The 22,629-nt window shown below is 43.8% G+C and overlaps 2 protein-coding genes across 2 annotated transcripts in view; both read left to right on the plus strand.

Annotated features, from left to right (window-relative positions):
* The window catches only part of SLC25A27 (solute carrier family 25 member 27), a 31,399-nt gene extending 30,290 nt beyond the window's left edge, over positions 1-1,109 (plus strand). The window contains exon 9 of the mRNA XM_019830683.3: positions 941-1,109. Within this exon, the coding sequence (XP_019686242.1) occupies positions 941-1,009 (69 nt within the window). The 3' untranslated portion in view covers positions 1,010-1,109. The remainder of the gene's footprint in view (positions 1-940) is intronic.
* A 4,872-nt stretch (positions 1,110-5,981) lies between these two features.
* TDRD6 (tudor domain containing 6) lies at positions 5,982-21,673 on the plus strand. The gene is made up of 4 exons (XM_023254042.2): positions 5,982-12,286; positions 14,567-14,691; positions 16,672-16,761; positions 21,075-21,673. Exons 1-4 carry the CDS (start codon positions 6,181-6,183, stop codon positions 21,096-21,098), a joined length of 6,345 nt encoding a protein of 2,114 aa, XP_023109810.2. The 5' UTR covers positions 5,982-6,180; the 3' UTR covers positions 21,099-21,673.
* Positions 21,674-22,629: the final 956 nt, after the last annotated feature.

Here is a 22,629-nt window from a genome sequence, read left to right on the forward strand (position 1 = left end):
CCAAGCCATTTTCCTAACCTTTGCATTTCACCGCATACCTGCACTCCACCTTCTTGCAAAGGCATTCCTCCACGTCTTTCTCTGGAGCTGTTCTTCACTTGGCCGCTTCTCATGCCACGTTCCCACTGTGTGCTCCCGTCACCACTGCCCATTCATCCTCATGTTGGGGTTAAAGCCTACTTTAATATCTAGAATGACCTCCGGAGACTTCCACATTTGCGACACCTCTGTGCTCCCACTGCCTCCCCTCCTCAGAACACATGACTGTGTATGTGGATTTATGCCTCCTTCCCCCGTACAGAATGAACTGCTTGCAAGCAAGGACCATGTACTACATCTCTGTTTCTCTTAAAACTCCAAACAGAAGCCACTCAGAAGGTATTTGTTGCCTTCAGAGAATTTTTGGCGGGTGGAGAGAGAAAAACATTTATGCACACACAGGATTCTTTAAAAACGATTCCCCCCCAAAATATATATGATTACTAAATGCCAGGTCGTGTGGAGGAATGATTGAGCATGAATTCTAAAGACCTTACATCCATAAAAACTCATGTGTTGTTTTCCTCCTACCTTCAGAATGATTGTGTTGGGTCAGTAACACTTGATTTCATGAGGTTCTTCACCAAACTGTTTAGCTGCACTTTCAAAAGATCGTGTGTTTTTGGACATACGTAATTATTACAATGTTTACGAAGTAGTCATCAGTTTAATAGCTATTCCACAAAACTCTAGGGTTTAACACAAAGTATTTGGTGAGTTAATAGTTAATAATGGGACAAGTTTATATTATTCATTTTAGAGTGTGTATGGAAGTTACATCACTATTTTGGCCTTCGTTGGTGCCATACAAATGCACATTTACCCGCTCAAGTGTTTTATTATTTCTGAATTTTGAGGAATACGTGATTATTTTTCTCTCCCCATACTTTACCCCCAACAGGCTGCTGTGATTGTCAACAGCAGCAGGAGCCACTTTGAAGGTTTGATAAAAGCAGATGAAGAGGCTTAAAGATGTCTGTTTGCTGAAAATATCTGGTAACAAACAGGAATATATGTGAGTAAATATAGCGCATTATTCTGATTTTTAAAATAAATGTTTTAAAAACGCCTGATGGGTTGTAAAAGGTTTTGTTGTGTCCTGGTGCGGCTTTGCCCTGGTGTTATTTTTAAATGATGATAATAAATTTAGAGATGATTTTTAAGTCTTAATCTGTACTTTTCACAACTGAAATAAAAACAGGCTTAATTTAGATGTCAGCTTTGAAATGTTAGCAAAAAGGATGCTCATACCTTGTCACTACAAGCTTGTTAATTTATAATAAATCCCGCTCTGCCATTGACCCAGTTTTCCTATTAATTCGGTTCTGCTGGGACTAGAAAGGACATCTAATAAATTACAGTGATGGACATGATCACTGGCTGAGGACCGAAGAGGAAAATAACACTGGAATTCCTTGAAACATTGGAGAATCAGCTCTCCTTTTTAAATACCATATTTTACTTTGATTTCAAAATACTATTCCCTCCTGCTGCTTCCTATTTTGCAGTCTCTATTGGCTATTTCTTTGCTGCACAGTACTTAAATTTTGGTTCTTCGGGGTTCTGTTCTTGGTCCTCTTGCCAATTGTCACTCTCTCTGTCTCTCGGGAGAGTCCTGCAGTTCTGTGACTCCAGCTACTACACTTAGGCTGGGAATTCGTGAACATTTACCGTTACCCAAGAAATGGCAGATGCTCCCATCATCTGTCTTCCTGGTTCTTACTCGTTCTCAAGTTTTGATCATGTTCCCTCAGTTGCCAACTATATACCTCCTCCAGGAGGGCCACAGTCCTTGTGAGCTGAACTTTCCCAATATTACAACAGTACTTTTTGTACACATCCTTCCTCCCTGTCCTTTAAAATCTGGTCCTGCTCCAGGATTCTCTGTGGCACTACAAACTCACCAACACAACCAAGAAACCTCAGGACAGCCCTGACTTTTTTTTTTATTATTATTGTCCCAAATGCTTAAATCTATTTACAAAAAAAGACCACTACAGACCAACGTCTTTTATGAACATAGGTGCAAAATTCATGAGTACCATTTCATACCCATGAGGATGGCTGTTAAAAACAACAACAGAAAATAACAAGTGCTGGTGAGAACATGGGGAAAGGTGGCTGATGAGAATGTAAAACTATGCAAAACAGTGTAGAGGTTCCTCAAAAAAAAAAACTGAACATAGCATTATCGTATGACCCAGGAATCCGGGTCTAGGTCCCTACCCCAAAGAATTGAAATCAGGGACTTGAACAGCTACTTGCACACCAATGTCCATAGCAGCATTTTTCACAGAGCCAAAAGGTGGAAACCCAAATGTCTGCTGACAGACGATGTATGAAGGGATAAACAAAATGGTGTGTGTGTGTGTGTGCGCGCGCACAATGTAATATTCCTCCACCTTAAAAAGCAGGGGAATTCTGAGACATGCTGCAACACGGATGAATCTTGAAAACATGGTGCTGAGTGAAGTAAGCCAGGCAGAAATGGACACAGACCGTATGATCCTACTTATGCGAGATAACCGGAGTAACCAAATTCATAGAAAGGAGAATCGTGGTCACTAATGGGCTGGAATGGGAGAGAATGAGAAGTCTGTGTTTAATGGCTACAGAGTTTGGGATGAGGAAAACGTTCTGGAGATGGATGGTGGTAGCAGGAGCTTAATCCTCACGGCACAGTGGTCTGATTTTTTAAGCTCCCTGTCCAGCAGCAGAGCAATGCAGGGCAAATAAAGCTACCTCCCCCAGACACAGAAGAGGGGGGACACTGGGAACATCTGGGAGGATGGGAGGAACAGGTTCTCAGCCCATTATAGCCACATGATATGCCCTGACATTCAGGAGTCAAGGCACTGAGCCATGGAAGGAGGTTAGGAGACAAGTTCAACAGAAGACAGAAGTCATTTCCACTATCTACAGCCCTGTGGTCTCTGTAAGGGTTTGGTTATACTGCTTGAGCTGCAACAGAGAATTGAAACCTCCATTATTCCGTGGGATGATCAAACAATTCCAGATGATAATAAGACCATTTTATAATGAACTCCTTCCTTCCACCATAAAGGTCACAGTGCCAGATAATCTGCTTATTCTCTTGTTCAACATTTATTGCATGCTGACTGAAAGTCCAGTACTGTGCTAGGCACTGAGAATATAAAAAATGAGAGGAGTTCTTGCCTTTAAGAAGTTCATACTGGGGTAAAAAGGAGAAATAGTAAAACAATTGCATGGCGTGACATCATATGTCACAAAAACTAAATGTAACAGAGGGGGCGGGGGGGGGCTAGCCAGTTCTGCCTGGGTGAATAGTAGAGTCATGAAGAAGAGACATTTGAGCTACATCTTGCTGTATTTTTTTAACGTTTATTTTTGAGAAGGAGAGAGAGACAGAGCACACGCGGGGGCAGGGGCAGGGAGACAGAGACACAGAATCTGAAGCAGGCTCCAGGCTCTGAGCTGTCAGCACAGAGCCTGAAGTGGGGCTGGAACCACAAACTGAGAGATCATGACCTGAGCCGAAGTCGGAAGCTTAACCGACTGAACCACCCAGGTACCCCTAGATCTTGCTAGATGTTTTTATTTTTTTTTTATTTTTTTTTTATTTTTTTTAAAATTTTTTTTTTCAACTTTTTATTTATTTTTGGGACAGAGAGAGACAGAGCATGAACGGGGGAGGGGCAGAGAGAGAGAGGGAGACACAGAATCGGAAACAGGCTCCAGGCTCTGAGCCATCAGCCCAGAGCCTGACGCGGGGCTCGAACTCACAGACTGCAAGATCGTGACCTGGCTGAAGTCGGACGCTTAACCGACTGCGCCACCCAGGCGCCCCTAGATCTTGCTAGATGTTTTTAAATCAAATGTTTTTCTTCCATCATGAATATAAAACATTACCGAAAAATTGGAAACTGAAACTGAATTGTCAAGGAATGGTTATCAGATAAAAATCTAACTTCTTAAGGAAACCAAATGATTCTTGTATTTATTCATCCAGCAAGTACTTACTGTGTCAGCCCCATGTTAGGTCCCAGGAATGCAACCAACAGTTATTGCCACAAGGAGTGTTTAAGTTGGTGGGATGCCAAAGTGCTCAAAGCCAACCGCAACACAATGTGAAAGTGCCATTAAAACGTATGGGGGGAGGGGCACCTTGGTGGCTCAGCCGGTTAGGCCTCCGTCTTCAGCTCAGGTCATGATCTCATGGTTGGTGGGTTCAAGCCCCATGTGGGACTCTGTGCTGACAGCTCAGATCCTGGAGCCTGCTTCAGATTCTGTATCTCCTTCTTTCTCTGAATCTCTCTCTCTCTCTCTCTCTCAAAAATAAAAATAGACATTAAAAAAAAATTAAAAAAAAAAAGTATGGGGGGAGAAGGCTGGGGGGATACTCAGTCCCTAGTCCCCTCAGACTGGGGGTCCCCTCAGTCCCTAGAGCATGTGCCTCTTGATCCCAGGGTTGTGAGTTGAAGCCCCACCTAGAGCTTACTTTAAAAAAATAAATATTAAAAAAAAAAAAAAAACTTGAAAGAAGTAAGCATGGGAGGTTTCGGCAGAAGGAGGCTACTTCTAACCTGGATAGATTGAAAACGCTGAGATTTAATAGCCCAGGATTGTATTAAGAACTGTCTTGATTTTATTTACATTGTATTTGATGGTATTTCTTTTTCTTTTTTCTTGTTTTAATTTTTTTTTCATGTTTATTTTTTGAAATAGAGAGCAGGGGAGGAGCAGAGAGAGAGAGAGAGAGAGAGAGAGAGAGAAGCACAGAGTCTGAAGCAGGTGCAGGCTCTAAGCTGTCAGCACACAGCTGGGAGGGACGGAAGAACCCACAAACCGTGAGATCATGACCTGGGTGAAGACCCACCCTTAACCGACTGAGCCACCCAGGCGCCCCTTGATGATATTTCAAAATGTGAAGGAGTGACACGAGAAACTCCCACGAACGTGACTGGCTTTGCGGATGAACAAAAATCTATTCTAGGCATATGTCTGGGAGCTACACACAGTCCCCCCCACCACCACCACCACCCTGCACTTTCCCCTTCCACTCCCTCCCCCTGCAGTCTTCTAAGGGTTATCTTGCTAAGATTTCAATGAAGGAACAGAACAAGAGGACAGCCAAGAGGTCCCCTGCCGTAGTAGATACAGCAAGATACCAAGGCGTGTTTCTTCCGTTCCTCCAGACCTCCTTTTGTTAAGTCCGGTTCTGCGCTAGCCCTGTGAGTAAAAGAATAAATGCCTGCAAAACCGAGAAGCCGGAATTAGGCCAAAAAAGCAGAGCAAGTCAAGCCCAGTAGCTGTGCGGAAGATGTAACAGTCTCCAAACACACTCATACTTTATTGTAACTCTCTTAACAACTTCATCAATTCAAGCGACTAAACAGGTTCAAGAAGAGGGTAAGCAACTTGCTCAAGGTCACAACACCCAATGGGGAATGGGCGGCACGCAAGCACCCCGCCCACGGGGCGCAGGGGCATCCCGGTCGGCCTCCGCCCTGGAGCCCCGGGCCCTCTGAGCGTTCGGCCCTAACGCCCGGGCACGTGCCCTCGGCGCCCCCAGGTCTCCTCCCGTTCCTCCGGAGCCTAGCACGGGCACACGGGGCTCCAGCAGCACTAGGTGGACGGCCAAGAGCCTGCCCCCCTTTGGTGTCGCTCCCCACCCCCACCCCCCCCCACCCCGCCCTCCGCCAGGCCCGCCCACTGCGCCCTCCGCGGCGGAAGGCTCTCTTTCGAGAAGTAGGTTGGCTCGCGACCCCGACACCCCGGGGCCCCGGGAACAGCCCTCCCAGCCCCTTCGGCCAAGCCGCAGGCCTCGCCCCGCGCCGCGCCGCGCCGCGCCGGGGCCCAGCTCCCCCGCGCCTCGCCGAGCCCGCGGGCCCGGCCGGCCTCCCGCGCCCAGAAGCGGGGCGCCGCGCGCTGCAAATGCATGCGCGGCGCGAACGCGGCGGTTGGTCCCGCCGCCGGTCTTACCAGTCGGCGCGAGTCCCGGAGACCCGGCGTCGGAGACCTTGCCTTCGGGGCGCCTCGCCGGGCGTCCTTCCCGGTCCCTCTGTGCCCGGAGCCTGGGGCCGTGGGGCCGTCCCTCCCGCGGCACGGGCGCGGGGGCGCTGGCGGCTGGGTGAGCCAGCGCGGAACCGCGCCGCGGAGATGTCCTCGACGCCCGGGCTGCCCACCCCGGGGACCTCGCTGGTCCTGCGGGTGTCGTTCGTGGACGTGCGCCCTGAGGTGATCCCCGTGCAGCTCTGGGGGCTGGTGGGCGAGCGGCGGGAGGAGTACTTGCGCCTGAACCGGGAGATTCAGGAAGCGGCGGCCACGCGCCTCCCGTGGGCGCCGGGCAGCGCCACGGCCTCTCCGGGCGAGCTGTGCCTGGTGCAGGTGGGGCTCGTATGGCACCGCTGCCGCGTGGTCAGCCAGCAGGCGCAGGAGAGCCGCGTCTTCCTGCTCGACGAGGGCCGCACCGTCACGGCGGACGCGGGCTCCCTGGCGCCGGGGCGCAGCGAGTTCTTCCACCTGCCCTCCGAGGTGCTGGGCTGCGTGCTGGCCGGCCTGGTGCCGGCGGGCGGCGACGGCGGCGCGGGCGGGGGCGAGCCCCAGCACTGGCCGCCCGGCGCCGTGGACTTCCTCAGCAGCCTGCAGGGCGGGCAGGTGCACGGGCGCGTGCTGGACGTGCTGCTGCTCCATCGCCTGGTCCTTCTGGAGGCGCCCGGGCTGTCGCAGCAGATGCAGGAGCTCAGCCTGGCGCGGCAGGTGCCCGACAGCCTCTTCCGCTCGCTGCTTAAGCGCTACCTGACGGCGGCCGCTGCCGGCCTAGGCTCGGGGGCCCGGGTCCTCCCGCGAGTCCCTCCGAAGCAGGAGCACCCTGGCCTGGACTATTTCTACCCGCAGCTGCAGCTGGGCGTGACGGAGCCGGTGGTGGTGACCCAGGTGTGCCACCCCCACCGCATTCACTGCCAGCTCCGGAGCCTCTCGCAGGAGATCCACCGCCTGTCCGAGAGCATGGCCCAGATATACTGGGGTTCCACGGGGACGGGGGATGAGAACTCTCCCAGTGCCACCCGGGAGGAGAGGGAGGAGAGCCCAGACAAGCCTGGCTCTCCGTGTGCCTCCTGTGGGTTGGACGGACATTGGTACAGAGCGCTCTTGTTGGAGACGTTTCGGCCCCAGCGCTGTGCCCAGGTGCTCCACGTAGACTATGGAAGGAAGGAGTTAGTGAGCTGCAGCAGTCTCCGCTACTTGCTGCCCGAGTATTTTCGAATGCCCGTGGTGACCTACCCCTGTGCCTTGTATGGGCTCTGGGACGGTGGGAGAGGCTGGTCTCGGTCACAGGTGGGTGACCTGAAGACACTGATACTGGGCCAGGCGGTGAATGCAAAGATTGAATTTTACTGTTCCTTTGAGCACGTGTATTATGTCACTCTGTATGGAGAAGATGGGACCAACCTGAACTGTGTATTCGGGCTACAGTCCTGTTGCCTGGCCGACCAATTCCTGCAGAGCCAGGGAAGGGAGGAGGAGGAGGAGGAGGAGGAAGGGGAAGAAGAGGAGGAAGAGGAGAAGGGACAAGCCACAGCTCTTCAGTCTCAGTCTCCTGCTGAAGAAGCGGATGAAGAGATTCCACTCCCGGCCTTAAGATCTACCAGGTTGAAGATAAACGCCTTCTATGATGCCCAGGTAGAGTTTGTTAAAAATCCGTCCGAGTTTTGGATTAGGTTGAGGAAGCACAATGGCACCTTCAGCAAGCTGATGAGGAGGATGTGCAGTTTCTATTCCTCAGCCAGTAAGCTGGAGGGGGTGGTGTTGAAACCCAAACCCAATGACCTTTGCTGTGTCAAATGGAAAGAGAACGGCTATTATCGGGCCATGGTCACCAGATTAGATGACAAGAGTGTGGCCGTATTCCTAGTTGACCGGGGCAGTTTGGAAAATGTGGATCGGTACGACGTGAGGATGCTGCTTCCTCAGTTTAGACGACTGCCAGTGTTGGCTCTGAGGTGCACGCTGGCCGATATTTGGCCTTTGGGGGAAAGTTGGAGCCAGGAGGCAGTTTCCTTTTTCAAAAAGACTGTGCTCCACAAAGAATTGGTTATCCATGTCCTTGATAAGCAGGATAAGCAATATGTTATTGAGATTCTCGATGAATCAAGAACAGGGGAAGAAAACATTAGTAAGGTAATGGCTCAAGCCGGATATGCAAAGTATCAGGAATTTGAAACACGGGAGAACATTCCCGTAAGTGCCCATTCTCCAGGGCGTGTTTCAAACCATTTTCCTGCCGAGAATAACAAAATCTCTCCTGCCAAGAGGGGAGACGTGGAACAGAAGGCCCAGAGAGACAACACAGCTAGCTCTGTTGCAGAAATTTTGACTGATCCGCCAGTCGCTGCAGATACCCCGGCTGGACTAGTGGTGCAGGAGAAAGAAAAAAGAGTATCTGTTTATTCTCCTCTAGTGCAGAACTTCCTGGAAATTACGCCAGACTCTTCTTGTAAAGGAGAGGTGAGAGTCGGAAGTACAGTAGGAGTCAAAGTGTCTTCTGTTGAAAACCCCGGCTACTTCTGGTGCCAGCTGACCAGGAACATTCAAGACTTTAAAACTTTGATGTGTGATATCCAGGACTACTGCGAGAATACAGCTGCTCCTTACCAGGGGACCGCCCCCGCTTGTCTGGCAAAACGCACGGCAAATGGAAAATGGTCCAGAGCTGTGATCCGCGGGGCACAATCTTCACAGCGCGTCAGAGTAATGTTTGTAGATTATGGAGACGAAGATATGGTGGCTGTGAAGAATATTTGCTCAATTAGTGAAGAGTTTCTCAAGGTTAAGGCTCAGGCTTTTCGGTGCAGTCTTTATAATTTAATTCAACCAACGGGTCAAAATCCTTTTGCTTGGAATGAAAAGGCAATCCAAGCTTTTAGGAAATTTGTAGACAACGCATGGGAAGACAATCTCGAATTGAAATGCACAGTATTTGCTTTGGCTTCAGCGCATGACGAAGAGCTGTTTAACATAGTGGATTTGCTAACACCGTTTCAGAGTGCTTGCCACTTTTTGGTAGAAAAGAGACTGGCAAGGCCAGTGAAACTTCAGAAGCCCCTGGAGTCCTCCGTTCAGCTACATTCTTACTACTATTCGACACACGAGATGAAAATCGGAAGTGAAGAATTGGTGTATATAACGCACGTCGAGGACCCTTGGACATTTTATTGCCAACTGGGAAGAAACGCAAATATTTTAGAACAGTTGTCCTGTAATATTACACAATTGAGTAAAGTTTTGCCGAATTTAAAAACATCCCCCTTGACCCCTGGAACCTTGTGCCTTGCCAAGTACACTGATGGAAACTGGTATAGGGGGATGACAATAGGAAAAGAACCAAAGAAAGTCTTTTTTGTTGATTTTGGAAACATTTATGTGGTAACCAGCGATGATCTGCTTCCGCTACCTAGGGATGCGTATGATGTCTTACTTCTGCCCATGCAAGCTGTTAAGTGTTCATTGTCTGACATACCCGATCACATACCAGACGAAATTACAACATGGTTCCAGGAGACTGTTTTAGATAAGTCATTGAAGGCTTTGGTGGTGGCAAAAGATCCGGATGGTAGACTGATTATAGAACTCTATGACGACAGTATCCAAATCAACGCTAATATCAATGAGAAGTTAGGGTTACTTGGCTACAAGGGTGGGACACAAAAAAAAGAAGAAAGCAAAGCTCTCACCACCACGACAGAAACTCTTGAAGTAAAGAAGGAAAATCTCAAGTTGTCACCTACGGAGTATTCAAGTAAATCAGTAGAGAACTCTGCATTATGTAGCATGGAGATCTTGGGAGAACCACACAAATCTAAGACCAGCCCAGCATGTAGGGAAACCAAGCTGTTACGAAGTTCGACAAAGACAAACTTAGTCACTCAGTATCAGGACTCCGTGGGAAATAAAGATAATCAAATGTGTCCCTTCACAGCCGAGAAGAAAGAAGAAAGTTCTGCTGAGTCGCCTTTGAAAGTCACAAGACTAGAAGCTACCCTTTCAGAGAGAAACATAGGAGATTCATGTAACAAAGATTTGCCTCTAAAATTTTCTGAGCTCCCTCAGAAGATTATAATGCCTGGCTTTAAAACAGTGGTGTATGTTTCCCACATAAATGACCTTTCAGACTTTTATGTTCAACTAACAGAAGATGAAGCTGAAATCACTAGTCTTTCAGAGAGATTAAATGATGTTAGGACCAGGCCAGAATTTTATTCAGGTCCACCTTTGCAGAGAGGAGATGTAACATGTGCCATTTTTCCAGAAGACAGTTTGTGGTATCGGGCTGTGGTCAGGGAACAACAACCCAATGACCTTCTGTGTGTACAGTTTATAGATTATGGCAATGTTTCTGTGGTCCATACTAACAAGATAGGTAAGCTGGACCTTCTTAACGCACTGGTACCAGCCCTGTGCATTCACTGCTCCTTGAGAGGACTTTGGGTTCCCGAGATTTTAAACTGTAAGGCAGTGACGCATTACTTTTCCCGAAGGACAGATGAGGTTCAGATAAGATGTGAATTTGTTCAATTCCAAGACAGATGGGAAGTTATTCTTGCTGATGAACATGGGATCATAGCAGAAGACATGATTAGCAGATATGCTTTCAGTGACAAATCTCAAGTAGGACTTTCTGACCAAATCATTAAAGGTGCCTGTTCAAAGTCTGTCCACAAAACAGACATTGGCACTTCACTGTTTCTTAACTGGTACAACCCAAAGATGAAGACGATAAGAGCATATGCCACTGTGATAGATGGACCTGAATATTTTTGGTGTCAGTTTGCTGATACCGAGAAACTTCAGTTTTTAGAAGTAGAAGTACAAACCGCTGGAGAACAAGTAACGGCTTGGAGAAGTTGTGTCCCATGCCCTCATATTGGAGATCCTTGCATAGTGAGATATAGAGAAGATGGGCATTATTACAGGGCACTTGTCACCAATATTTGTGATGATTATCTGGTATCTGTCAGGCTTGTGGACTTTGGAAACATCGAAGACTGCGTGGACCCCAAAGCACTCTGGAATATTCCTTCTGAACTCTTGGTGGTTCCCATGCAAGCCTTTCCATGTTGCCTCTCAGGATTTAATATTTCAGAAGGTGCGTGCCGTCAAGAGGGAAATGACTATTTTTATGAAATAGTAACAGAAGATGTGTTGGAGATAACAATATTAGAAATCAAAAGGGATGTTTGTAATATCCCTTTAGCAATCGTTGACTTGAAAAGCAAAGGCGAAAGTATTAATCAGAAGATGAAGAAATATTCTAAGATTGGCGTTAGTAACAGTGATCTGCCCTATGAAAAACATGACCCGGAGATAAAGGGAGCTCTTGGGTCCCTCAGTCCTGAGGTTGGATTTAAGAAACCAAGTAGTAAAGTTGGACAAGAGAAAGCCCTATATGTCGAGTCCCAGACAGATGAGCTCTCTGAAAGAATTGAAAAACATTTAAACATCACTGAAGCCAAACCAACTAAGTTCTATGACCCTGACACTGACAACATTTTTGAAGCTTTCGAAAACCCACGCAAAGATAAAATAGGCATCGAGGTACTGGAAGGTAAAAGAGAGTGCCATCTGGTTGACGAAGCAAAGTTTGATGATAAATACCTCATGATGGGATTTAACACGTTACTTCCACTGCAGGCTAGTGAAACAAAGGAGATACTAGAACTGAACTCGCTCGAGGTGCCACTTTCTCCTGATGATGAATCAAAAGAGTTCCTGGAGCTGGAGTCCATTGAGTTACAGCATTCTCTAGTCGGGGATGAAGAAAAAGAGCCAGGCCGGGTGCCTCCACTTGTGCCCCTCCCCCAGGGCTGTGACACAGAAGCCACCCTGCATCCATGTACAGCGCAGCTTCCCCTCAACTGTGAATCTGAGAAACAGCCGGAACTAGAATTACCCACAGCCCAGCTGTGTTTAGACGACAAAATAAACCCTTTGTCTCTACCAGTCGGTCAGAGAGCCCAAGACCCCACGTGCTCTGAGGGCGCAAGGAAGCCAAGTTGTGTGGAATGTTTTGACGACCAGCCTAGGTTACCCTTGCACCTACACGGAATGAATTGCGATCCCAACAGGCAAGTTGAAATGAACATATATAAAGAAGAATTTACAGAGCACAAAAGCAGAGATGCCATTTCACCACTGACTGTGTTCTCCGAAGAAGAATCCAGAGACGGAAGGAAGCGCAATAATGCTTTACAAGATCATGTCTCAGGTATGTAATTTCTTATACTTTTACTTCACTTAGTGTTTTTCAAAAAATACCTACTTGTCTTAAAGACAATAATTCTTATTTACCTTTTGCCTTGTTTTTTTCTTAATTAATTTTTGGGGGAAAAGATTAAAACCTGAAAAGAGAGTCAGATTTGGATTTCATGACGAGCATTTTAAGCGTGGGGAGATGAAGTTGCGAAATCAGTGTAGAACCATACCTTGTAGGCTGGATGAAATGCTGCTAAATTACTAATTTTGTGTTTAAGAATAAAATGCTTAGAATCAGTGGTTCCAAAAAGTAATCATGTTTCAAATGTAAGCAAATAATCTTTAAAATCAAAAGTTCCGTTTTTTGGTAAGTCTTAAAAAAACATGTTGTTCCTTTGCTAAGCACTACTGTAGGCGTGAATTGACGATAGGGATCATTTTTGCAGAGTTTTCAAATTTAACCATTTTGTTCATACATACGCCTTGTCATTTATTTAGAAACCCCTAAACAAACACTAGATTTGGGGAGCTTGTAGTAACCAAGCAAGAGACCAGCCATGAGTAAATATTGGAGAAAATTTATTATGAACTTTTTAAGTAAACTACATGTATGGCTGTCTTCTTTCTACTTAATAAGATTTAAAAGTTACATGAAATGGGGGCCCCTGGGTGGCTCAGTTGGCTGAGCATCCAACTCTTGATTTGGGCTCAGGTCGTGATCCCGGAGTCATGGGACTGAGCCCCACGTCTGGCTCCACGCTGAGCATGGAGTGTGTTTAAGATTCTCACACTCTAAATTAAACAAGCAAACAAACAAACAAAACAAAGTTACATGAAATGCCTAACTTTTAGGGTTTGGGAAATAATCAATGTTAGATTCTTATATGTCAATTTTTACTTATTATCATTATTATTATTATTATTATTATTTTTTATCTGAGAGAGAGAATGTGTCCCGGGGGGTGGGGGGAGGGTGGGCAGAGGTGGGGAGAGAGAGAGAACCTTAGATGGTCTCCATGCTCAGCACAGAGCTCGATCCCAAGACTGGGATCATGAGCTGAGCCGAAATCAAGGGTCGGACGCTGAACTGACCGAGCCAGGTGCCCCATATGTCAATTTTTAGATTATTAAATTTGAGCCATCGTACAAAATAGAGAAAACAGTAGTCTAGGGAGAATGAAAATCTCCCATATCACCGTAAGCCTGCCACTATTAAAGCTGCAATGCACTTCTTTCCTGTTGTCTTTCACCCTGTGTCTATTTACATACAGTTTAAAGAACTAAATAGAAATCATATTATCGGGGCGCCTGGGTGGCTTGGTCGGTTAAGCATCCGACTTCGGCTCAGGCCATGATCTCACAGTCCGTGAGTTCGAGCCCCGCGTCGGGCTCTGTGCTGACAGCTCAGAGCCTGGAGCCTGTTTCGGATTCTGTGTCTCCCTCTCTCTCTGCCCCTCCCCTGTTCATGCTCTGTCTCTCTCTGTCTCAAAAATAAATAAACGTTAAAAAAAAAAAGAAAAAAAAAGAAATCATATTATCATAGTGTCAAATCCTGCATTTTAATCCCTTAAATATGCTTTCAAAATATTTTAACTCCCTAGGATTCCATTCGGTGGCTGTACTACAATTCATTTAAATATTACCCTAGGTTTTTAGTCCCCCTTGCCACATTTTATTAATAATAAGTAATAGCTCTGTGATAAGAATGTCTACCAATTTGTAATATGCTGCTTCAGAAACAGCTGTTGTAACCATAGACCACATCGCATGTGGCAACAATAACCAGCTTCCAACACTAAGTTTCGAAGTCAGGAATCAGATTCATATTCTTTTTTTTTTTTTTTTAATGTTTTACTTATTTTTGAGAAAGAGAGAGAGACAGAGCATAAGCGAGGGAGGGGCAGAGAGAGAGGGACACAGAATCCAGAGCAGGCTCCAGGCCCTGAGCTGTCGGCACAGAGCCCGACATGGGGCTCGAACTCACAAGCGCTGAGATCATGACCTGAGCCGAAGTTGGACGCCCAACCAACTGAGCCACCCAGGCGCCCCCAGATTCATATTCTTAAAAGACGCATCACATCATGCTGGTATTTTTTGAAGAAAGCGATAAGGAATTTTATTGGGAAAGGGCCCTGGAAGAATTTAAAATGAAATCCAGGAAAAGATACAGACTGAGACCATCCATGACAGTGATTATATAGGAATAGTCAATGCAGATAAGAAAATGCTTTGCTTGTGTATTTAACATCAAAGGATTAAGAGGTACACACTGAGTCTTTATTCCATTTGGCAGCTCAAGCAGAGAAGACCTACACTCTGGAAGGATTTGCCGTTGGATCCAAGTGTGTTGTGTGGTCAAGTCTAAGAAACACATGGTCTAAATGTGAGATTCTGGAAGTAGGTGAAGAAGGCACAAGGGTAAGTGAAATGGAAGCACTTTATCTCAAAAGATACTTTGGAGACTGTTGAGGAAATTTTAGCCAACTTCACCAGACTAGAAAATGCACTTGAACAGACGTTTACCTGATCATTCCCCTTAAAATTTGGTGCAGTGCAGAACTCATCTCGAAGATCAGATGTAAGCATCCTGGCAAGAAATCATCCCCAACTCTTGTATCTCCCTTGCCTCTGAAATCCTATCAGTCACCAAATCCTATCAGTCACACTTGCCACTTCTTATCACTTAGTTAAAACTTTTTACACCTACTGTCACTGCCTTGGTGTAAAGTCCCTTATTTTACAAGTGGATTACTCTATTAACCTATTTTGGTTTACTTCTTCTAGTGTTCCTTCAGCTGACTCTCTACACTACCAGTGTGACACTTGTCAGATGCAAATCTGACGACAGAATTCCTGTGTGTAAAACTCCTTGGGGACGTCCAGTTGATTGTGTTTCTCCTGTGGTCCCAAAAAACCACCTGTGTCAGAGTCACCTGGTGGGTTTCTTAAGCAGTCGATTCCTGCACCTTGCCCTGGCTGGCTACTACAGAATTTCTGGGGGTAGGACCAGGAATGAGCGTTCTCTTACCATTAAAATTTGAGAGCCACTGGTCTAGGATAGAAAAGCCAAGCCATGCTCACTAACATGGCATGGTCCTCTAGGGGACCTGAGGTCTTCCAGGGCTGAGTGTCCGTATTCTTCTCCAGTCTTAGGTTTACTCCTTTATGTTTTGTAACTTATATTGGATGGGCGCCAAATTGCTCGCTCTCTCTTATATATATCATTCCACAGGGCTTCTTCGATATATTTAATAATGCAGATCCAGTCACTTGTATTCTATCCCCCTCCCATACTGGCTCATTTTCACTTTTATTTTTATTTTGTTATTATTTTATTTTTAGATAGGCCTTATTTTTGGAAGAGTTTTAGGTTACAGACAAATCATGAAGATAGTACAGAGGCACCTCATTTCCACTATTGTTTTTTTTTTTTTTTAATTTTGCATCCAAATTCGTTAGCATCTAGTGCAACAATGATTTCAGGAGTAGATTCCTTAGTGCCCCTTAGCCATTTAGCCCATCCCCCCTCCCACACCCCTCCCGTAACCCTCAGCTGGTTCTCCGTATTTATGAGTCTCTTCTGTTTTGTCCCCCTTCCTGTTTTTACATTATTTTTGTTTCCCTTCCCTTATGTTCATCTGTTTTGTCTCTTAAAGTCCTCATATGAGTGAAGTCATAGGATTTTTGTCTTTCTCTGACTGACTGATTTCACTTAGCATCATACCCTCCAGTTCCATCCACGTAGTTGCAATATTTTTATTTTTTTTGAGAGAGGAGGGAGTGTGAGCAGGAGAGAGGGACAGAGGGAGAGAGAGAATGAATCTTAAACAGGCTCTGTGCTCAGCGAGGAGCGCAATGCAGGGCTTAATCCCATGACCCTAGAATCATGGCCTGAGCTGAAATCAAGAACCAGACTCTCGCCAACTGACCCACCTGAGTGCCCCGATTTTCACTTATTTTTGGAAGATTTTCATCGCGTCTTCATTTTCGTTTTGCATTGCCTCTTCCAAGGAGCATTCACTAGCATTATTTCTAAGTCTGTCCATCTCTTCACCCTCCCCACACACCAAAAACTTTATACCTATATTATATTCCCATTTCTCCTGCTACAGAGGTCTGTACTTACTACGATGTACTGATCTGCTTAGAGATCTGTTTCTCCACAAAATGTCGAGCTTCTTAAGATCTCATTTTTAGCTACCTTTGATATCTAGGCATACTCAATATGTTTTTTGAACAGAAGTTCCATAGAGTTAAAAGCGTAAAGTTGAAGTTTAATAAAATTATTTTCATTGCCTTTTGAGGTATTTCGGTTGAAGAAGGATTGCTAGGGTCCATAAATCAGTTACAGTTTTTGGAAACTACCAAGTTTTATTAAATACCTTTTTTCTCTTATAGGTTTTGAACCTTTCAAACGGTATGGAGGAGATAGTGAACCCTGAGAATGTCTGGAATGGCATACCCAAATTAGATAAGAGTCCATCTGAGGTATGGATATAAATACTAATTAATGAGAGCATTGTGTTTCATTTTGAAAGGTAATTTAAACTATTTCCAAAGCCCTTGTGTTTGGGAATACTCAAGAAAAAAGAATACTAATACTGGAATTAATGACAATGAAAAGCAGCAATAACAAAATCAGTGATTCTGGACTTTATGCCAAGTATCCCTTTGGGCAAACTGGTTACTAATGTTTTATACCTTGATTCGGGGGAGAGGGGATTTTAAAAATGAAAATTGTTTGGTGTCTGACATCTTTATAAAATACATCTGATGTAGAAAATCTGGAAAAATGGCAAATTTGAAACAAAGTATCTATCACCTATAATACATCTATCTAAGACAAAGAGCTTGATCGGTTTCATTTTATTTCATAATTTTTCTATTTATATGGAATGTACGTATGTCATTGACATATTTTGTGCATAATTGATTTCATTCTGCATACAGTTTTATATTTTGTGTTCTGTGTTCTGTATTTTATATTTTGTGTTCAATTTCCCATGCCATTATAATATCTGGGCATTTGAGTTTATTCTGTTTGACATTTGTTGACGTTTTTACTTTAAAATATGTATCTGATAGTTCCAATATCTGGTCACCTCAGGGCTTGCCATCTACTGATCACCTTGAAATATGATTAGCTTTTCCTAGTTGTTTGTATGTTGAGTAATTTTGGATTATGTCCCAAATGTTTTGAACATTATGTTGCAAGACTTTGGATCCTATTAAAATCTTCTAGAAAATATTGAAGTCTTTATTTTAGCAGGTGGTCAACCCAGTTGGGTTCATACCACAAGTTCTGTCTCTCCTTCTTTGCTTGTGGGTTCCAATGTCAGTTTAGTTTTCAGAGACTTTGCTTTGGTGTTTGCATCCGCCCAGAGCATAAGCCTCCCAGGGTCCTAGGTAGCAGTTTATATAGTAGATCGGGTGTTAAAGATTGCTATGCTTAGTTGGTTCTCTTCTGCATATGCATAGTTGAGGGTTGACCTTGGGATTTATATCAGTTCATTTATAGTATTAGGGATTCATATTTTTCAATTCCTTTTCTCTCTGAGATTTCCTCCACACTTGCTGGCCTCAAGAATCTTCTTTATTATTATTATTATTATTATTATTATTATTATTTTAATGTTTATTCATTTTTGAGAGACACAGAGTGTGAGTGGGAGAGGGGCAGAGAGAGAGGGAGACACAGAATCTGAAGCAGGCTCCAGGCTCTGAGCTGTCAACACAGAGCCCGATGCAGGGCTCGAACTCAAGAACTGTGAGATCACGACCTGAGCCAAAGTTGAGCGCTTAACTGACTGAGCCACCCAGGTGTCCCTCAAAGATCTTCTTTAATCCAGCTCCTAGGGGCTCTTTTTCTTGCTCCTCTAGACAGAGAGCATGTTTCTCTCAAGGTTTCCTTCTTTGCTGTCATGCAGTTCTGTTTGACTGAGCCTGCCTTTGGAGTGAAGCAGAGAGAGAAACAAGAAAAATCAATCCCCACGCCCCCATTTCCAGATAACAAACAGCCCTTTTCCCGTTCCACTGGTCAGAGTCTTCTCTCAGACTTTCAGTTGGGGCTGCTCTCATGACAGGGTCAGAAGGTAAAAAAGAAAAATAGTGAAGAGATTTCCCATTCATTCGTCACTTTCTAGCATTCAGGGGGCCTCTTTTCCCAATCTGCTGGCTAGAAATAGGGATCTCCCTCAGAGTTTTGCCATCCACACAGGCTGGGCAGCTCTGATTTGGTCCAGGCTCAAGTCAAAACTAAGAGACAAAGAAGGAAAAAAATAAGGAAAGGAAAGGAGAGGAGAGGAATGAAGAGGAGAGGAGAGAAGAAGGAGGGGAGGGGAGGGAGGAGGAAGAAGGAAGGAAGGAAGGAAGGAAGGAAGGAAGGAAGGAAGGAAGGAAGGAAAGAAACATCTGTGAATCCACCCCTGTTAATGAGTCATTATTCAGGTTTTTACTTCAGTCCTCAATCTGCCTGTTCCTATTTACTTTGCAGAGCCCACGGTTACTTTTTGTATACTTTCCAGAATTTTTAGTTGTAGCAAGTATAAGAGAGGCAGGCTATAGTCAACTCACTCCATCTTGGCCACAGCCAGAAGGCCATAGTTGCATAATCTTATATGACACAAATGGTCAGTCATTTGTTAAACCATTTCTTGTAGCGGTGCACATTTAGGTCATTTGAAATTTTTCCACTGTGAAAAACCACTGAACATCTTTCTTCACCTTCTTATATTAATTTCGTGTTTTTGTTTACTTGTCAAAAATAACAGCTTGCTTCACTTAGGTTGCATAAGTATTTACTAAAGTTTTTCTTTTACATTCTGATCTTTTCCATTCATTACTTTTCAAGAATCCACAGCCAAATGCATAGATGTACACATATGGGATTCTATTTGGATAAACTACCCTATGCCTGCCAAATAGCGAACTATGTAAGGCAACTCAGAGTGTTCATAAAATAGTATAGACACAACTGGCTTTTACATCAGTTAGCAAATATAGAAGCTACTTATGGATAAGGCTTTACTTTTTAAAATTTGGTTATTAATTTTATTTACTAAATGATCCTTTCCTCAAATTTGAAGGAACTCTTAGATATGTGTCTACAAATAAGCTGGTTTTCCTTTACAAGTGGATATTGTGAGGTATTAAATTATGCATGACTTTTTTGGTCAAGTCACTGTGATCTGATTGCATTTTTTAAGGATTTTTTTTTTTTTGTATCTGAGAGATTTCATTTTATTGTAAGAATATGTCTCATGAATCAATTTCTGTATAGACTTCATGCATACACACAATGCTGTTATTTGTTGAAAGGAATATAGGAGAAATATCCCTCTTCAGTAAGTCTTTAGTAAAGGATCTGTGGCTCACCGTGGATAATGTGTTTGCATAGGAGCCCTTCGAGAAAGGCATCAGACACCAAAGTTGTGGGAGATTGGGAGCTGAAAATTGGAAAAGGCTACTTTACTCCCGGTATGGGACGCTCCAGTAGAGATGTTCCAGAGAAATGAGTATTGGAAGGATACAAAATGTTCTTGGGTGGTTCTTCACTACAAAATCAGATTGCCACACTTTCAAGAGGCTTAGTTTTTCACTGTTTACCATTTTTTTTCTGGTTTATCTACGGTCCCTTTCTGATTTTAATCATTTTGTGTCTGTAACAAAGAATTGGTGGTAATCCAAAGGTTCCTCTTGTTAGGCTGTATTCCAAACAGTGGGGAAAGATCTCTACTTCATGTCATTGGATTAGACTACAATTGAAGGTGATTTGTGTCTTTAAAAGAAAATAGCTTTTGGGGTGCCTGGGTGGTGCAGTCGGTTGAGCGTCCGACTTCAGCCAGGTCACGATCTCGCGGTCCGTGAGTTCGAGCCCCACGTCAGGCTCTGGGCTGATGGCTCAGAGCCTGGAGCCTGTTTCCGATTCTGTGTCTCCCTCTCTCTCTGCCCCTCCCCCGATCATGCTCTGTCTCTCTCTGTCCCAAAAAAAAAAATAAATAAACGTTGAAAAAAAAAAATTTAAAAGAAAATAGCTTTTATCAACAGATTGCCAAGCTTTAAAGGTACCATTATTCTGAATCCTCAAACAAAAATGGTTCATCAATTTCCTTGGATGTTAGTAGTAGAAAATTTTTAGCTCAAAATGTTAAATGTGCATCTGGGAATAAATAACGAAGCAGAGGATTTCCTGAAATATAGAAAATTTGTTTGTGGGTTGAATTAATCTTGAAAGTTAAGTTGTGAATATGATACATTTATATTTTAAAGGATTTTAAAGAATTTTCTCAGCGTTGACTAGCTCATACCTTCAAGTGACCTTCATATATTAAATGATCTCTCAGAATTTCTTTCTGGGTTTTTAGTTTCTCTCGTGAGAAGATTCAATTTGTTGGAAGTTACTGGTTATCGCATGATGTTGTTCGTAAGTAGCACACGGTCCTTAGAACTGAGGTACATTGAGAGTGAAATCCGCTCTTGGTGGCTTTCCCATTATTTGAAAAATACATACTAGTGAAAGAGAACAAAGGACTGTTCAGTTATCAGCTTTACTGACATCATTCTAGAAAAAATATAAAATATGCCAGTTACATATTTTAGAGAAACTTTGATAATAGGTAGAGTGTGAGAACCAAAATGCTAAAAGACAAAAAACATTTCTGTAGGAATAATTCTCCATAGAATAATTCTCACCATTTTGAAAGGACATTAAATTTGTTGTGGTAGCACTCGTGTAGATAATTTTCTTGTTTTTCTTTCTCAACTTGAGGTTTCTGTCTCTTCTCTCTCTCTTTTTTTTCCAGAAAAGGGGTCTGGAGGTGATATAGATTTAACTGTGGATCCATAGACGCGGCCAATCTGTCCGAAACTGCTCTTAAACATGTGGCATCTTGCCCAGACCGACAGAGTATTTGAGCAAGTCGAGAGCATATGATCACAAGAAAGTTGTCATTTTTGAAAACTCTGATATGCACTGAAAACAAAATAGAGCTCAGGGCCACTACGAAATGTATTTATAGTGGTTTTGCCGTACATATGGATCTGGGATCTTTCTTCTCCCTTTAAATATGTTCTGTTTCTAATCAGTTAAGTGGATTTATTTTGCTAAACAATATGCTAACACATTACTCAAATTTAAAAAAAAAAAAAAAACAACCCACCCCTATTTCTGTTTCTTTTGAATATAGTGTTTAAATTAAAATAGAAAATGCTAGGTTTATGGCAAGTATATTATATGATACTACTTATAGGGATGGCTTTGTTAGCAATAACTCCTTCAGATTTTTGTTTTGTTTCTGAGCTTTGTCTTGTTGGTCTAGTTAACATTTGATCAATATTCTGTTTGATTTTGGAAGTATTCTAATATGACACAATATTTGAATAAAGTTTCTCCTTAAAGGTGTGGTAGTCTCATTTTATTAAAAAGGAGGAGCGCTGGGGTGGCTCAGTCAGTTAAGATTCCTATTCTTAGTCTTGGCTCAGGTAATGATCTCACAGTTCCTGAGATCAAGCCCCACATTGGGCTCTATGCTGATTGTGCAGAACCTGCTTGGGATTCTCTCTTTCCCTCTCTCTGTCCCTCTCCGACTTGTTCTCTTTCCCTCCCTCCCTCCCTCTCTCTCAAAATAAATAAATAGACTTAAAAAAAATAAAAAGGAGGGGTGCCTGGGCAGCTCAGTCGGTTAAGCGTCTGACCCCAGCTCAGGTCATAATCTCATGGCTCATGAGTTTAAGCCCCGCGTCAGGCTCTGTGCTGACAGATCAGAGCCTGGAGCCTGCTCTGGATTCTGTGACTCCCTCTCTCTCTCTGACCCTCCCCTGCTCATGCTCTGTCTCTCAAAAAATAAATAAATGTTAAAAAAAATTTTTTTAAGTTAAAAAGGAAATATGGGACACAGCAAAGGCAGTCATAAGAGGGAAGTATATAGCAATCTAGGCCTTCCTAAAGAAGGAAGAAATGTCTCAAACATATAATCTAACCTTACACCTAAAGGAGCTGGAAAAAAAACTGCAAATAAAATCCAAAACCAGCAGAAGAAGGGAAATAATAAAGATTAGAGCAGAAATCAATGATAGAAAAATTAAAAAAAAAAAACAGTAGAACAGATCAACGAAACTAGGGGCTGTTTCTTTGAAAGAATTAACAAAATTGACAAGCCCCTAGCCAGACTTATCAAAAAGAAAAAGGACCTAAATAAATAAAATCATGAATGAAAGAGGACAGATCACAACCAACACTGCAGAAATACAAACAATAATAAGAGAATATTATGAGCAATTATATGCCAACAAATTGGGCAATCCGGAAGAAAAGGATAAATTCCTAGAAACATATAAACTACCAAAACTGAAACAGGA

Source organism: Felis catus, chromosome B2, assembly GCF_018350175.1.
Source record: "Felis catus isolate Fca126 chromosome B2, F.catus_Fca126_mat1.0, whole genome shotgun sequence".
In the NCBI taxonomy this organism is placed as follows: Eukaryota; Metazoa; Chordata; class Mammalia; order Carnivora; family Felidae; genus Felis; species Felis catus.